This window comes from Balaenoptera musculus, chromosome 13 (assembly GCF_009873245.2).
Source record: "Balaenoptera musculus isolate JJ_BM4_2016_0621 chromosome 13, mBalMus1.pri.v3, whole genome shotgun sequence".
NCBI classification, from domain to species: Eukaryota; Metazoa; Chordata; class Mammalia; order Artiodactyla; family Balaenopteridae; genus Balaenoptera; species Balaenoptera musculus.
This window is the reverse complement of record NC_045797.1, coordinates 15,725,969-15,744,199: the sequence shown is the minus strand read 5'-3', so window position 1 is coordinate 15,744,199 and position 18,231 is coordinate 15,725,969. Positions and strand designations below refer to the sequence as shown.

The 18,231-nt window shown below is 36.4% G+C and overlaps 1 protein-coding gene across 1 annotated transcript in view; it reads left to right on the top strand.

Annotated features, from left to right (window-relative positions):
* DNAH6 (dynein axonemal heavy chain 6) overlaps positions 1 to 18,231 on the top strand; it is a 298,716-nt gene that overhangs the window by 45,369 nt on the left and 235,116 nt on the right. Inside the window, exons 5-10 of the mRNA XM_036873333.1 lie at positions 1,915 to 2,182; positions 7,571 to 7,705; positions 7,796 to 7,916; positions 8,590 to 8,707; positions 12,233 to 12,401; positions 14,605 to 14,721. Coding sequence (XP_036729228.1) covers positions 1,915 to 2,182; positions 7,571 to 7,705; positions 7,796 to 7,916; positions 8,590 to 8,707; positions 12,233 to 12,401; positions 14,605 to 14,721 — 928 coding nt within the window. The remainder of the gene's footprint in view (positions 1 to 1,914; positions 2,183 to 7,570; positions 7,706 to 7,795; positions 7,917 to 8,589; positions 8,708 to 12,232; positions 12,402 to 14,604; positions 14,722 to 18,231) is intronic.

The following is an 18,231-nucleotide window of genomic DNA, read 5'->3' as shown; positions in this document are numbered from 1 at the left end:
ACCACCATGTTTTTGTTGTTATTGTTTATTTGCTTTCAAATAAAGTTCAGTGGTTACAAACATTATTGTGTATCAGAATCACGCAGGGAACTTGTTAAGCTAGAATCTTTGAGTCCCATACATAGAGATTCTGATTCTGTGTTGGACCCAGAAATCTGGATTCTTAAGCACCCCAAGTGATTTTGATGCTGATGATCCAATCTTTCAAAAAGACTCTCATGTGTTCGTCTGTCCTGTGCAGAGTAGAGATGTGTAGTAGAGGAAAAGGCTTAGTGGTTTGAGAATGAGAATCTTGAATAGGTAGGAAAATGTAAATAAACAGGATTTCTTAGTGGCACTGAGCACCAATAAGTTAAAATTCAGTATCATGGACCACATCTGCTACCTTCTAGAAGGGCCTTTAGTAGCAGATAGATTCACACAGAGTGAGTTTTCTAGACACACACCAGGGCCACGGTGAGGTGTTTGTTCTTGCTTTTAGGTTGGTTTGATGATTGATGCTAATGAAACATCTGAAGTTAATTACAGTTTCAAAGACAAGTTGAAATCTCCCACTTTGTAGAGAATCACCTGAAGAATGTCCTAATTATATCTTAAGCTGTTGACAAAGAAAAACATTTTAAACATTTTCCATACACCTCACCAGCAACAGGTATTACCTGGCATTTTCCCAGATGTTTCTGGCGTGAGTCAACCAGAACACAGACGAAGAGTCAGGCAGTGGCATCTGGTAGGAGCTAAGCAAGTTGAAGTTCTTCTGTTACGGCACTGACTTGGGAGAGTGGCCTTCGAGACTCCCCACTCCACAGCACCATCGGCTCCCCCAGTTCCCTTGTGTGCTCACTTGAACAGCTCTTGCTTTGAGTTTGCTTTCATTCTGGTCCTGTATGCCCTAATTTTAAAAATATTTTTCTTACTCAGTGTTATTAAAACAAAAATAGAAGTTAAAACCTAAAAATGAATTTTGCCAATGGTTCATCAATTTTTGATTAACAGACCCAAAGCATATGAGATTTTGTTCCAACCCCTTAAAAAATTTATCATGCATACGTATGTAAATTTGTTTACATACAACAATTTCAGGGATTTCACAGATGACCTGAAGGCTGTGCTCAAGGGCCATGAACTCCAGGTTCAGAATGCAGAGTTAAGGACTGTAAGAGAAAATAGACGTGGGAAACAGTTGATTTTCACTGGAGTGTTCCCGTCTAAGTTCTTATTTTAAGAACTTTTAGAGAATCAGCCCTTTCTATTCTCATTCCTTTGTTTCCCACTCCTATCCTTGCTCCTGTTTTTATCCCGTTCTTGCTTTTCTTCTTTACTTGATCAATTTCTTATTATGGGTGAGGTTGAAGAATACCCTTGATGAAATAAACAATTTCTCATTAACGATTATTTTGATATGTGATAAACTGGACATTTTAAAGCTTAATCTGGGTTTTGATTCTAATCTTATCTAATTCATATTTTCTTGTTTTGATCTTTCTCATAATTCTGTAAATATTGGGTAGTGTAAAACTCTTTTACACTATTATTATTGAATAGTTTCTAAAGAATCAAAGATAAATAAAAACTTATTTCCATGTAGCTTTCATAAAAATCCATAATTGATTTTTTTGTAAAAATCACATAACTGAAACTGTCAAGCATATTGCCACAGTTGTGAAATCCTGAAGAGCTATAATAAGTCCAACTGTTGTTAAAAAGCAGCTCCCTTAAAAAAAAAAAAAAAAGCAGCTCCCTTTTCTTGAGTAATTTATTCAATCTAAAAGTAGTCTGTTAGAATTTTTTTAATTTTTAAATAATACTTGTTTTCCAGAAATGTTTTATCTTTTTAAAACAAAATAGTAATGCAATTGCTTAATTTTGTGTTGAATACTGTATTCACTTGCCCCAATTTTTATTTGTTCAAAGGGTTGTGAATTATGAGAACATCAGTAAAAATGACTACTATACTATTAGCAAAAATGCAGTAACACATGTCTATAATGATGATGTTGAATTTATCGAAATTGATCGATGGGAACAAGAATATCTATATCACAGAGAACTCACTAAGATTCCTGTATTTTCACTTTTCCGGAAATGGAAGGCTTTTAACGTGTGGAAGAAGAATGTCCGCTCTAAAAAAATCAGTGGATGTCGAAAATCTCTACAAAAAGATCTGTTCATTGTTAATCATGTATGTATTTATTAATCATATTTTAAAAGAATTACTCACAGAAAAACAAAGTATTGGTATAGACTGTCCCTGAAATAGAATATTTCATCTTTCAAGAGAATTGACAATTTTCATCCTGTTTGTCACTTAAAAGTCTGGCAAACTAGTGTATTTCTACATCTTTTTTTTTTTTTTTACATCTTTATTGGAGTATAATTGCTTTACAGTGTTGTGTTAGTTTCTGCTGTATAACAAAGTGAATCAGCTATATGTAATACATATATCCCCATATCCCCTCCCTCTTGCATCTCCCTCCCATCCTCCCTATCCCACCCTTCTAGATGGTCACATAGCACCGAGCTGATCTCCCTGTGCTATGCAGCTGCTTCCCACTAGCTATCTATTTTACATTTGGTAGTGTATATATGTCAGTGCTACTCTCGCACTTTGTCCCAGCTTACCCTTCGCCCCCCTCCACCGTGTCCTCAAATCCATTCTCTATGTCTGCATCTTTATTCTTCTACATTTTAACTAGGGTTGCAAAACACTAAAGTATAACAAGAGAGTTGCACAGGTCCCCTTTATTTAGAAGCATCTTCAGAGGTTTGGATTCATGACCCCCTTTCTTGTTGATCAGGAAAGTTGTATATCCTTTTGAACAGAGCAGGCCAGCAAGCTCTATTACTAATTCTCATTTTTGAGACACTCTGGACTTTATGGTCCAAAATAATTTGGGGGCATGTTTTCATGGGCCAATAACTCCCAATGTCTCATACATTTTCTTCTATCGTGGATTCAGACAGTAGGGAAATTTTTAATATTTACTTTGGAGGAGGGGATTATCATGGAAAAAGAACTATTAAAGGGTATGTGGCCACATTTAAAATATCTACTCACTCCTTGAATTTTGACTTGCAGTAGAAGTTTTCTATTTGGCCCCTGGGAATGAGCTGTAACCACCATTTCTGTCATGCTCAGAGTCCTCAGCTGTCTATTTTATGACACGGAGTCACCACCCTCTCACATCAGAAGCTTCAAGTTTGCTTTTTACTGGTCATTTCGTTCACTTTGCATATGGTAATCTGAAAGATCATTATCAAGACATCAGTCACACAATAAAGGAACATTCAAGGAATACAGCTCACAGAGGTGTTAGTGCAAAACAGATATATAAGATGTACCATCTCAGGTCCTCCATCCCATCAAGCATTCTGGGTTGTGGAAAAGATTCTAATCCTTCTTGACATCAAACTCAACCCCTAGACCTCTAATTTCACCAAGGATCTATCAATCATTTGAACCTATTTTACTACCTTTTTACCACCTTTCATCTTTTACCATGTCTTGGACACTATACATTTCATAAATTTATTCCTAGGTAAGTAAAATAGTTCCTCTTGCATTTAACCTCTATCAATTCTTAAGGCTTTTTCTCTTTTTTTTAATGTGCTGAGAGTTGTCATTCTCTCTGCTCACTATTCACACCAATAGTGCTTTGGCCTTGACAATATTTTCTCTTTAATATAGCCCAAGCAGACTAGAAAGTTCTCATCATTTTAATCTTAGGTTGACGTAACTAATCGAGCCATTGTGTTGGTTTAAATATCTATTAGATGCTATCATTATCCACACACTTACCACTAATCTTATATTTACAGTGAGTTAATTAAGGGGGCTGATTCTTTTAGACTATATTGAAGGGATAAATGTAGAGCTGTCCTTGAAATTTTTCTTTTTATGATTATTTTTAGTAACCAACCTTATTGGCATCTGTGCTCACATTTCCTTATAACAACTTTATTGAAGTATGATTCATACAATTCATTCTTTTAAAGTATACAATTGAATGGTTTTAATATATTCATAGAATTGATCAACCGTCACCACAGTCTATTTTAGAACATTCCCACCATTCCAAAAAGAGTGATTAGCGTCACTCTCCATTTCTCCCCAACTCCCCCAGACCAACTGCTGCCCCAGCTCTGGTCAACCACCAGTCTATGTCTTTTCTCTCTTGATGTGCCTACTCTATACATTTCATATAAATAGAACCATACAATATGTGGTCCTTTGTGACTGGCTTTTTTACTAGCATAATATTTTCAAGGTCCATCTATGTTGTAGCATGACATTTCTTTTTATTGGTAAATAATATTCACTTGTATACATATATATGTTTTATTTATCCATCCACCTATTGATGGATATTTGGGTTCTTCCACTTTTTGGCTATTATGAATAATGCTGCTATGAACATTTGTGTACAAGTTTTAGTCTAGACATATGTTTTTATTTCTTTGGGTATATACCTAGGAGTGGAATTGCTAGGTCATCAGTAACTCTGTGTTTAACATTTTGAGGAACTGCAAAACAGTTTTCCAAAGCCACTGCACAATTTTACATTACCACCAACAGCATATGAAGGCTTCAGTTTCTCCATATTCTCACCATTACATCTGCATTTTTCATTATAGCTTTTCTTACTGGTTATGAAGTGGCATTTCATTGTGGTTTTGATTTATATTACCCTGATGACTAATGATGGTGAGCATCTTTTCATGTGCATTTTGGCCATTTGTATATCTTATCTGGAGAACTGTCTATTCAGATACTTTGCCCATTTTTAATTGAGTTACCTGTATTTTACTATTGAGTTGTAAGAATTCTTTATATATTCTGGATACAAATCCCTTATCAGATATATGATTTGCAAAACTTTTCTCCCATTTTATGGGTCTTTGCACTTTCATGATGGTATCCTTTGAAGCACAAAATTTCTTAATTTTGATGATGTCCATTTTATACATTTTTTTTCTTTTGCTGCTTGTGTTTTTGTTATAAAAAACTATTGCTTCATCTCAGGTCACAAAAATTCACCCCTATATTTTCTTCTAATAGTTCTATAGTTTTAACTCTTACATTTAGGTCTTCAATCCATCTCAAGTTAATTTTTGCTGATGGCATGAGGTATGGGTTCACCTTCATCCTTTTGCATGTGTCTGTCCAGTTGTCCCAGCACCATTTGTTGCAAAGACTATTCTTTCCGCCTTGAATTGTCCTGGCATCCTTGTCAACAATTGCCTGTAAATGTGAGGATTTCTGCACTCTCAGTTTTTTTCTGTTGATCTGTATCTATCCTTATGCCAGTACCACACTATCTTGAGTACTGTAGTTTAGTAGTAAATTTTGAAATTAGGAAGTGTGACTTCCCCAGGCCTCTTGAATTTCCACATGAATTTTAAGATCAGCTTGTCAATTTCTGCAAGGAAGCCAGTTGGGATTTTGATAGGGATTGCTTTAAATCTGTAGATCAATTTAGGAAATATTGCCATTTTAACAGTATTAACTTTTCTAGTCTATGAACATACAATCCTTTTCCATTTATTTAGGTGTTCTTCAATTTCTTTCAACAATGTTTTGTAGTTTTCAGAGTATATATTTTACATTTCTTTTGTTAAATTTACTCCCAAATATTTTATTCTTTTTGATACTATTGTAAGTGGAATTGTTTTCTTAAATTTCATTTTGGATTTTTCATTTTATATATGTAAAATATATATGTATTATAGAGTATAAATGTGTATTCTACACATATATGTGTATTCTATGCACATATATATTCTACAATACATATAAAGAATATATCTAAATGATATATGTATATATGTATACATATTCTATATAGCAATACAATTGACTTTTGTATATTGAGCCTGTTTCCTGAAACGTTGCAGAATTTATTACTGACTCTAGTAGCTTGATTGTTTTGCATGTGCTTGTGTTTCAATTAATTAATTAATTTAATTTTTATTGAGGTATAGTTGATGTATAATATGTATTTCAGGTGTACAACATAGTGAATTTTTAAAGATTAATTCCATTTGTAGTTATTATAAAATATTAAAATAATGCTAATGCTTATCACTTTCAATGGGCACTCTTGATATACCAGCCTAAGAATGAACCACCTAACCCAGATTCCATTGGAAATTTGCTAACAGCAGAAACAATGATGGGAGAAAAAAACAAAACACCTTCAGTCTCTCTTACATTCACAGCAGCTTTCACATTTGTCCTTTATGCTGACAGCCAGATATTTAGGTTAAGCCAAAGTAATTTCTTAGATTATATATATTTTTTCTTCCTCCAAATTCCCACTGTCAAACTCTAACTTTTTGGCAGACCATCAATACCAGTTTTGCTGTCCACCTGGATCCTAGCTATTTATCCCTTTACTAATAGAACTTATATTTTTGGCTCAAGGACTCTTTCTCCAGAGTACACTGGACTTTCTTGCCTTCACTGCCACATTTTGATTAGACACTCATTCCTACTCCTGTACTCATGTTAATTTATTTGGTATCTTATCTCAATTCAGAGACATAGCCTCTAAACTTCTGCTTCTTTTTTTTTAAATTAAGTATAGTTGATTTACAATATTATATTTTTGCTTCTTTTTTATCATGAAAATTCCTCCATGAGATGAATCTTAAGGGCTATACGACTTCCTAGATGTTTGGTCACATAAATCTCTTCAGTGAGGACTCTACTAATTATAACTTCCCTTTACTTGTACTTAGAAAAAATAATTAAAGCACTATTTCATGTTGGTCTGAATGACTATTGGTTGTCCTGTTTTGGAAACTCCTAGAAAAGAGTCCAAGAGTGTGCTATATATAACACTTAAACCAGTGTCACATATGAATAAATTTAAGTTAATTTTTAAAAATATAATGTTATTGCTCCTCCTTTGATTAGATTAGAAGTGAGGGTGAATGACCTAGAAACAATCTTGGAACATGTGCCTTCAAAGCCACCATCCTAAAACCCTGATTTATGATGATGGCATAGAGGAAGATTAAATTATATTTTGTGACATTATTCCACAAATACTTCCACTCATTCTGCCAGCCCACATTTCAAGATAGATTCTTAATAGTGACTGAATACCTACTGAAATTTTAAAGTTAAACTTTGTCTTTGTTCTATATCATAACCTCTTAGATCAATAGATGGGCCCATCCATTATCATGGTGACTGGACATTGTAAAGTCCTGAGGTAACACTAAGAATCTTTTAATAGCTATTAGCCAAACCTAGTGAAATTTAAGATATTGCCCCATCCTCTGTTACTTGCCCTCAATTTCATGGTTAAAAGACATGTATTCAAAATGAAAAGAAAGGAATTCAGACAAATTAAATCTGATAATTCAAAGAATACTTTCAGAACAAAATTTCAGAAGTGTCCCTTTTCAATGTACGCACTTTGTAGCTGTAGCTGAAATTAACATATAGAGCTATTTATTTTCCTTAATTACCATTCTTGCTTTCCCAATATTTTTATACTTTTAAAAGGCAAGGGTTTTTTTTTTTTTTACTAACTAATGATAAATTTCTATTTTCATTTAGTATTTGCGACCAGCTCTCCTTAAAATAAATGAATTGTGTTATCAATTGAGTTTTATGGGACTTTGTTGTATTGAAAAATATCACACCTACACCCTGCAAGAATTTAAAGCTGCACAAGTCGTATGGCTAGAGGAGGTGAGGAATTTTGTCTATAAGTTTCAAGATTTTTTTTCCCTATTACTGATACTTTGGTACCACTAATGATAGATATTTATCAATGTCTAGGTGACAGAGCGCCTAGAAGAATTTCGAAACGAGGCCAAAGAAGTGGTCAGAAAGGCTTGTCGAGTTGCTCTGCGTGCTGCAGGATTTATGCCTGATGACTGTGCATATGAACCTATTGAGGGTATGAAAGGGAAAGAACTTCAACAGATCAGAAGTGGTGGCTTTCCGAAATGTTAACTCATTTTCATTCCACTTTTCTATTTTAAATAAGGACCCTATTTTTCAATTCTTCCAATCTTTGCTTGATAGATTATAAATTCAATGTATATTGTAGAAGGGGATAAAACAGTAAGTACCACAATTTCCTTGCATTACCCTTGCTTGTGTATAGTATTTCTAAACTGGTTACAGAACCTTTATTTCACAAGCATTTTATAGTGGACTCAGGGCTTCTCTGCTTAAACGTATGTCCAACCTACTAGTACAGACAATAGGTTTGTTAAAATTAAGGGACTGGATGGATCTCAGGATTGGCCCCAGCTGGCAGGGACTCTAAAGGATAATTTTATGCAGGCAGAAAAGGAGGGTAAATGTGTTCCTGGAAAGAGGTGGCATGGGACAGAGATCAGATCCTGTTAAAGAAGATGTTAGTAAGCTGTCTAGAGTCTTTTGTTGAGTTGAAATCCTTTGATGTGGAATTTGTTTGGATAACTGGGCTGTTTTCTGGAGTCTGAAATAGCTCATGAATCAAAGCATTTTATCATTTTTGAATTTTACTTGTCTCTTAATCCATATTGAAAGAAATGGAGTTTTTACACAAGAATTCTTGTCGTTGTGTCTTCTGTTGTTCTTAGGTCACTGTAAAATGCCAGAAAGCGGAAGTCTCATTGAGTTGCCTACATCTGGAGACTCCGAGCAAATGACATACACAGAGCAGGCCAGCAAAAGGCATCACTGCATGAGGCTAACATGGTAAACTGTTATTCTTTCTTTCAAGAAAAACTAGAGCATCCATCCTTCTCAAGTTTCATTAAAGTTAAAGCCATCATCACAGGATTCACTAGTGATAAGGAATTTGGAGGACACAGTAACCTGAATGCAGGCTCCAGAAGCCTGCCCTTCCAGCTGCCACCTAGCAAAGCAGCCAGAGAAGGTGGAGGACATGTCCAAGGCCAAGAGCTCCTCTTTGATCACTAAGGCTTTGTTTCCCTCTAGCCCAGCCAGGAGCACTGGGCAGGCTGTAGTAAGGAGAAGTCAGGCACACAGAGATTTGTGGGCCTCCTTGAGTGGATCTGGAAGGTCTGCTCCGCCTGTCTGGTCCCTAAAGAGCTACAGGCAGCTGCGTGGCCACACAAAGTTCCACCCTCTTCCTGAGGCAGGTTGCCACGGGGAGACCAGGGAAGAAAGTCCACCTTCCAGGATCCCACCAGGACCTTCCACCTGCTTACCCAACTGGGTCTTGCCATTGTCCCAGAGTTTGGATTCCACATCATTCTAAAACCTCATCACTGCAACTAACTCACGCAAACAAAATCACTAAACATTATCTGAAGAGTTGTATGTGGCACTAGAAAACACTGATGACTGTTACTCCGCGCTCACTAACTTGGTCCACATTTTACAACCATTTATTAAATCTTAATTGTGCCCAAGTTTATATGTGAGATAATCTGGTAATAATGTCTGTATTGCAACAGAAGGCAGTGAAGCAGTCCTGAGGCCACTATCATAGGCTAGAGGCCCCTCAGGCTCCACTTAAGCAGCATAAAAAGTTATTTCAAATGCCTTGCTGACTCAGTTTACATTCTAAGCACTCAAGTAGGGAAACATTAAATTTTCATCTTTGGGTTAGCAATTGCTGTCAAACAACATTTATTCAATAGCAAAGATTTCATTACCATTAGAATGTAAGTCACAGATATATATTTACTGATTTCTTCTTTAAAGCATCTTTTAAAAAATCTATGGTCCCTGAGGAGCTATGTGCTTTCTTCATAACTATATTTCTCATTAAATATCCTACTGAATGGTTAGAATGCCTAGCTAAATTGATGCTATATATTTGAATGTATTTGTGTTTTAAAGTGAAGAATGTCTAAGAACAACTGTTCTGGACAATTAATCTCTGATATTGTAATATAAATGGAAAGTCAAAGAGAAATTATGATATTTAAAATTTTAAATATTTGCTTTAGAGTCACTTTCAAAAATAGGTAGTAAGTATAGAAAATTGAAGCAGTATTGTTCTTTTTTTTTTAATATTTCAATACTTTAATCTACAGTTACAGTATTTCACTTTTGTCAACTGTTCCAATAATGTCCTTTAAGACATTTTTTTTTTCTCTCCAAGAAATGATACAGTTCAAGATCATGTAGTTGTCATGTCTCTAATCTCCTTAACCTGTACTTTTTAGCTTTTCTTTGTCTTTCATGGTAGTGAGATTTTTGAAGAATACAGGCCAGTTGTTTTTTCAGATGTTCCTCAATTTGGATTTACCTACTAAAAACAGTTAGGATTTGTTTGCAGTTTTTCCCCCTAGACTGAGAGCACATAGTGAAAGTATTTGGATTACTCTCTGCCCTGCTTAGTTCAGTTATGTTGCACATTTGAAATACAGTTAATTGGATTGATTTGGTTTGTTTGCATTTAGTTTAATGTTGTTTCCCCCATCCTTGTTGGTTTACTTTTATTTTACTGAATATGTAGAATATCAGGATGACTTCAAAAGTCAAAACTATACCAAAAGTCATTACTCAGAGATGTGTTCAGTCCCCTCTCTTTATATCCAGCTCTAGGCAACCAAGATCTGATTTCTTTCCCTATAGTCTTTGCCTTTTCCAAAATGTCATATGAACACATCTATATAATATATAGTCTCTTGTGTCTTTTACTTAGCATGCTTTTGAGATTCACCTACATTCCGTATCAGGAGTTCATCCTTTTTTAGGTGTTATTTTCTTTGTTTCTTGCCATAATTTGGTAGATGCTGTTGTCCTCGTTTTACAGATGACAAAACAATGCACAGATTAGTTAAATAAGCCCAAGTTTATACAGGGAGAGTAGAGCCTGGATTTGAACTCTGGCAGTTTGATTTTTTTTTTTAATTTTGAGGTAATCATAGATTTGCAAGAAATTGCAAAGTGCAGAGAGGTCCTGTGTACTCTTCACTTAGTTTCCCTCAGTGGTTACATCTTACATAGCTATAAATACAATATAAAAACCAGAAAATTGACATTGTATCATTTTATCACATGTGTAGATTTGTATAACTACCACCACAATCAAGATACAAAACTATTCTATCACTGTAAATATTTCCCTCATGCTACCCCTTTATAGTCACACCCACTCCTTCCCCCACCACCATCCCTAATCTTTTTTTTTTTAACATCTTTATTGGAGTATAATTGCTTTATAATTGTGTGTTAGTTTCTGCTGTATCACAAAGTGAATCAGCTATACGTATACCTATATCCCCATATCTTCTCCCTCTTGCATCTCCCTCCCATCCTCCCTAACCCACCCCTCTATGTGGACACAAAGCACCGAGCTGATCTCCCTGTGCTATGCGGCTGCTTCCCACTAGCTATCTATTTTACATTTGGTAGTGTATATATGTCCATGCCACTCTCTCACTTCGTCCCAGCTTACCCTTCCCCCTCCCCGTGTCCTCGAGTCCATTCTCTACATCTGCGTCTTTATTCCTGTCCTGCCTCTAGGTTCTTCAGAACTTTTTTTTTTTTTTTTTAGATTCTGTATATATGTGTTAGCATACTGTATTTGTTTTTCTCTTTCTGACTTACTTCACTCTGTATGACAGACTCGAGGTCCATCCACCTCACTACAAATAACTCAATTTTGTTTCTCTTTATGGCTGAGTAATATTCCATTGTATATATGTGTCAGATCTTCTTTATCCATTTGTCTGTCGATGGGCATTTAGGTTGCTTCCATGTCCTGGCTATTGTAAATAGAGCTGCAATGAACATTGTGATACATGACTCTTTTTGAATTGTGGTTTTCTCAGGGTATATGCCCAGTGGTGGGATTGCTGGGTTGTATGGTAGTTCTATTTTTAGTTTTTTAAGGAACCTCCATACTGTTCTCCATAGTGACTGTATCAATTTACATTCCCACCAACAGTGCAAGAGGGTTCCCTTTTCTCCACACCCTCTCCAGCATTTATTGTTTGTAGACTTTTTGATAATGGCCATTCTGACTGGTGTGAGGTGATACCTCATTGTAGTTTTGATTTGCATTTCTCTAATGATTAGTGATGTTGAGCATCCTTTCATGTGTTTGTTGGCAATCTGTATATCTTCTTTGGAGAAATGTCTATTTAGGTCTTCTGCCCATTTTTGGATTGGGTTGTTTGTTTTTTTGATATTGAGCTGCATGTGCTGCTTGTATATTTTGGAGATTAATCCTTTGTCAGTTGCTTCATTTGCAAATATTTTCTCCCATTCTGAGGGTAGTATTTTTTTTTTCTTTTCAAGCTTTATTCGTCTAAATGACTATCTAATTGAGAACACAATGCATGTCCTAACAGTAAATTCTGCTAGCTCCCTTTTGAATTATCTCACTGACAAGTTAAAACGGACACCTTCAGCAGATGTCATTCAGAAATGGATTACAGAAGAGAAGCCTGAAGTCACTGATAAAAAGGTATATTCAGACACAATTAAGAAAATTCATTGGTCAACATTTATTGAGGAGTGCTTACTATGCACTGTGAGTTATGCTATTTTCTGTGTACTGGAAAAATAGGAGAAATGCTTAGAGGATTTCACAGTATAATCAGAGTCTACCATACACACATAAAATGACAGAATGAAAATCAGCATATCAGCAAGTATCTAATAGCAGAGAAAGCATCCATTGTGCTGAATATTGCAGTCTCTCTCACAGGCACTTGCTAAAGGTTCCTCATGTGTTCACTCAATAAATATTCCTTAAGTATCTACTATGTACCAATCCCTATGCTGGGTATTGGGTACACGGTGATGAAAAGCATAGACAGAATACTTGCCCCCAAGAAGCTTATAGTTTGGGGGTCATCGTGAGCATGAACTGGCAGAGAGAAGCAGGGAAGGTGGTATAAATGAAAGAGATAAACAATGGTTTAGAGGCGAGAAGGAGCAAATCATGGGAGCAAACCTTTGTGCTTTCAGTGAATAACCTCTTAGGAGGATGTTGATCTTATAAACACAGAGTAATGTGAGACATTTGAGATTAAATAGTACAAATTTGTGCATTCTAACATAGCTTATCTGATAGCCCAATAAGCTTTTCCCCAGCTCCATCCTGGATAATGGCTTCATGACAGATACCTAAAAACATAGCAAAACATGCATATCTGGTTTCATCAAGCTTCCTACCTTCATATCTGTGCATCCCCCCAGGAGACCCAATATGCAGTTTCAAGGCCTGTCGCTCTTTGCCATAGTTTTCCTTTTCTCCAAAAGTTGAATTTTAGCTGCATACTCCTTTTCATTACTTTCTCTCCTTCCCTATTCTCAATTCCTTTTTTTCCTCAATACTACCACATTTTGAAAGTAGTATTTATCTTTCTAATTATAAAAGTAATATATGCTAAGTGCAGAAAATTTGAAAAACACAGAAATATACAAAGAGAAGCATCCTCTGCTATACCAAGTTAACTATTTCCAAGGGAGAAGGAAAGGAATCATACTTTACTTACTGCTTTATCACCTACTTTTTCCACTTAGCAATGTATTATGAAAAATCTCCCCAGTCAATATGTATTTTTTCCATATAACCTTCTCACATAGAAATGTATTATACATCTTGTAAATAATTTTGTATTATTGATCACTTTCTCACTAGTCCAAATAATGCTGCAAAGAATATCTTTGTTTATACATTTTTCATACATCTCTGATTCTTCCCCTTAGAAGAAATTCCTAGATGTGGAATTGTTGGATCAGAAATATGCTCACTTGTTAAGGCTTTTGAAACTGATGCATAACTTTCTAGAAAGTTTTGTGTCATTTTACAATCTTCCTAGCAATGTTCGAGAAGGAGCCTTTGGCCATATGCACACTAGATATTATCATTCATTTCAACCTTTGTCCATCTGATGGATGTAAAGTAATATGTCACTACTTTTAAATGTTATATTCCTTTAACTGCCACCACAGTACAGGGATAAGAGTTTAGGTCTCATGATGAGAAAGACCTGGGTGTCAGTTCTGATCTGCCACTTACAAATCAGTGTGTCCTGAATGAAATGTCTTACCTTCTCCAGATCATAGTTTTCTCGTGGGAATAAAAATGATACCTGCTACATATGATTGGTGTGGGATTTACATAAATAGTTAGCACTGCCTGGCACACAGTAAATACTCAATAAATGTTACTGAATAAACTATTAATATCTTGAGGAAGAGAAGGAGGAGGACGTTGATTGATACTTCCTTTAAAAAATGTCAGATTATGCCCTTTGCCCATTTTTCTGTTTAAATATCTTTCTATTTAGTATCAATTATGATGTTATTAGTATATATTTCTATTGACTATATCAAGTATATTTCTATTTAAATATAACCAACCTTCTATCTGCATTACTATATACATTACTGATATATTTTTCCAGTTTGTTGTTTGCCTTTCCACTTTGTTGACAGTGTTTTTACAAGGAGAGAAGTTTTACACTGTCATGTAGTCTTTCCATATTTGCCTTTATTTTTTAATTTCTATGGTAGTATTCTTTGAAAGACATGCCAACATTTTAACATCAGCTAATTGTGTAAGCTTAAGTTTATGTGCCTTCTGTAATACAGAGGTTTTTTAAATTTTAGACCTTTGTACTTATATCTTTATAACACTGCAGAAGTGCTCATTTCAGGGGGCCCCCGTGTTGGAGAAGCAGGAAGAAGATGAATCTCTCATTCCCATGTTTGTCACAGAACTGATTTTGACAGTCCAGTCACTGCTCTTTGAGCCTCCTTTGGAAGATTTTCTGGTATGTGTTTCCTCATATAACATCCATGCATAAATACCTTTTTTGGAAAATGAAGCAACTGTTCTACTGTCAAATGATTGGCAGGGTTGCTATTGTCCCTTCTCCAAAATGACCGTAAGGAAAAGACAAAGCATTGGTCTGCACACAGCATGGCATCTACATAAAAAGTATCTGAAAGTTTAGCACATTTTCTTTATTTTGAGACAGACTAGGGGCTTGGTAGGGTACACCACCGAGAGAACATACGCTATACAAAATGTAAAATTGACTAGAGGCATCCCTCCAAGAAATCGCTGTGTTGTAAGTACCATTTTTGAAATCTTTTAAAGTATGTTGCATCTGAGTGTTGTTTTGGTATCTACTTCCGTGCAGCAAATTACAACAAATTTGGCAGCTTAAAGCAACAGCCATTTATCACTTCAGTCTCGTGGGTCAGGGATCTGGGCACTGCTTAGCTTCTTCTCCGCTTCAGGGCCTCTCCATGCAGGCTGCCCTTCGGGTATTGTCTGGGCTGAGGTCTCCTTAGAGGCTTGAATGGAGAAGGATCCACTTCCAAGTTCCCTCAGGTTGTTGAAGAAATTCACCTCTAAGCAGCTATAGGACTGAAGTCCCTGGTTTCTTGAGGGAAGTCCAGTGGGCACCACCCTTAGATCCTAGGAACCATCTGTAGTTCCTATAGCTCATGTGGCCAACTCTATAAGCAGTTTACAGTATGGGTGTTTGATTCTTCAAGACCAGCTGGAGAATCTCCTTTGAGAAGGTCCCAATCCCTCTTGTAAGGGCTTTCGCTTGATTCAGACAGGTCTACCCTGGATAATCACCTTTTGGACTAACTCAAAGTCAACCTAATTATATCTGCAAAGTCCCTTCAGCTTTCCCTGTAATGTAACATAATCATGGCTGTGGCATCCCATCACATTCACAGATCCCCCCATACTCAAGAGGAGGGGATTATACAGGGCATGTAAACCAGGGAGAGGGGATCTTGGGAGCCATCTTAGAGTTCTGCCTTCCCCATTTGGGTACAGGCATAGATTAATAAACCAATCAGAGTCTATATTTTCTGCCCTTAGCTGTGTATTGTGGTACAAAAGCACTAGTAGTCAGGATCTCTAGATTCTAGTCTTGACTCAGAATCTCTAGATTCTAGTCTTGACTTTACTCCTATGGGGAAACCACTTACCTCTCTGGGGTTCAGTTTATGCATCTGTGAGATGAGGAGGCAGATGAGTTTTAAGGTTGCTTCCTCTTCCAGCAGTCTATGACTCTGTAATTTATCAGATCTTCAGGCTATTTTAGGATGTTTACAAGGACAAGCAGACTGCTGAGTTCCCTGTGGTTGGACCTTCATTCAGGAGCTCCCACTCAGAGAGGCACTGGACTCTCATGTCCCTTCCGGGCCAGAAGGTTCTTGGCCTTCACGTGGAAGGTAAAGGTTTCTGTGCAGCAGATGATGCAAGAAAGCTCTCTCCAGCAAGCAGCTGGTTATTCTCCTTAAGCCCCAAGTGACAAGCCTTGAAAACCTTAACATTCTCCGTATTTCCTGTTGTAGGGTCCAACTCCCCACAGGGGTGTTTTTAATTCCTACCCATGAAGTCATAGGCCAAGCATGTTCATGTGTTCACACCACACATAAGATTTTGCTTCATGTAACCCCAAATTAGCCAAGGGCAGTATAAACTGCCATGAGTGGATCACTCATGAATTTTCTATTTTTTCTCGCTCTTATTTTGGTCATTAGTCTTAACATTTCAAACACACATACACACATACAGCTTCGTCTAAAGGAAAATTATATAACTAAATCTTGACATCTGACATTGTTCTTTCTTGGGTTAACTATGGTTTCCTAATACTTGATCCAACATACATTTTCCAGTTCTTTTCTTTCCTATGGTGTTTGACAGACCTCCCGTTGCATATGACTCCTGCCTCTGGAAACAGACTCCCCCTTGGTTTAATTTCTCATGGTTTTACTCCTATGCCAACATTTTTTCCTTTCCAGTACTCTATTTTGGAGCCGCTTTTTTTGTCTGACCTTTGACTGTTGCGAGCCTGAAAGGCTCCCTCCTCTTCACATTTTTTATGTTCCTCTGGGGGCTTGTGTCCGTGCCTGTTGTTCCAACTACCACTTCTAGAATGGTGACTTTAAATAAATATTTCCATCGTGTACTTTTCTTCTAGACTTCAGCCTTGGAGCCATCTGGAAATCTCCACAATTAACTCCAACTCACCAAAATAAATTGAACTTATCAACTTCTTCCAAAACTTGCTCCTCCTTCTATATCTCCATTTCAATGAAAGGCAGTATCCAGATGCCCAAACCAGCAATCCATGAGTCATCCTAGATCCTCCCTTACTTCTTTGAGATCAAGGCAGCAAGTCCTGTGTGTTGACTTTAGTTGCACCTCCCCTCGATGGGAACCTCATCACCTCTTACCTGGCCTGCTGTGACAGTCTCTTCTGACCTGCCTGCCCCTCTTCCTTCTAGTCCATTTTCTACATTGCTGACTGCAAGATTATTTCATAGGCAAATCTGATCATGTCACTTAAAATTAAATTTCTTCATTGTCTATAGGATGCTCTGTGAGATGTTGATAGGCATTCTAGGAGAAAAGGGTTTGTGACATGCATTTGCATAGTAACAAATATGAAAAATCCTGTTTAGTAGATCCAGAGGAAAAACTTGTTTAACCTAAGGTTTCTTCCTAAACTTATGTGACATTGGGACCCTTTTAACTCAGGGTAGTCCATGGTCACAATCTGGGGAATGCCAGACCACCGGCTAACACTGGAACCCAGCATCACTCACAGGGCCTTTCAAGAAGGGGCTGACTGCATCATGACTGCATTTTTCCACACTGGCACTTATGCTCCAGCACCCAGACCTGCCAGCCCCCCTTGGGCCTCTCACATACAATGACTTACAAGGACTGTACTCCCATCTTGTATACTTGACAAGCTCTTGCTCGTCTTTTAAGACTCTTCTCAAGAAGTACCTTTATATCATTTAGATATATATTATTATAAATTATAAATTAATTCATGCTCATCAAACTTGAAAAACACAGAAAAAGATTATTAAAATCATCTGTAATACCATGTGTCAGAAATAGAAACAACATTTTAACATTTTTATACTTTTTTTCCAATCTTGTTTTAGTACATACTGATATACCAACACACCTAACTTACCATAAGATTTTACACATACATTTTTAAAATGGGATGTTATACACCAGTTTCATCCTGCTCTTTTTTTTTAACTTAAGATTACGTTATAAGCTTTTTCTCATGTCATTAATCAATCTTTGAAGAGATGCCTAATTTCCATTCATATAAATATACCATAACTTAACCATTCTTCTATTTTTGAACACTAATGTATTTTTCTAATTAATTTTTATTATAATTAATGCTTCAGTGAGTGCCCTTCCACATGAATCATTGTTTACGTATCTAATTTTTCTCTTAGGATTGATATCTAGGATGGAAATTACTGCTCAAAGA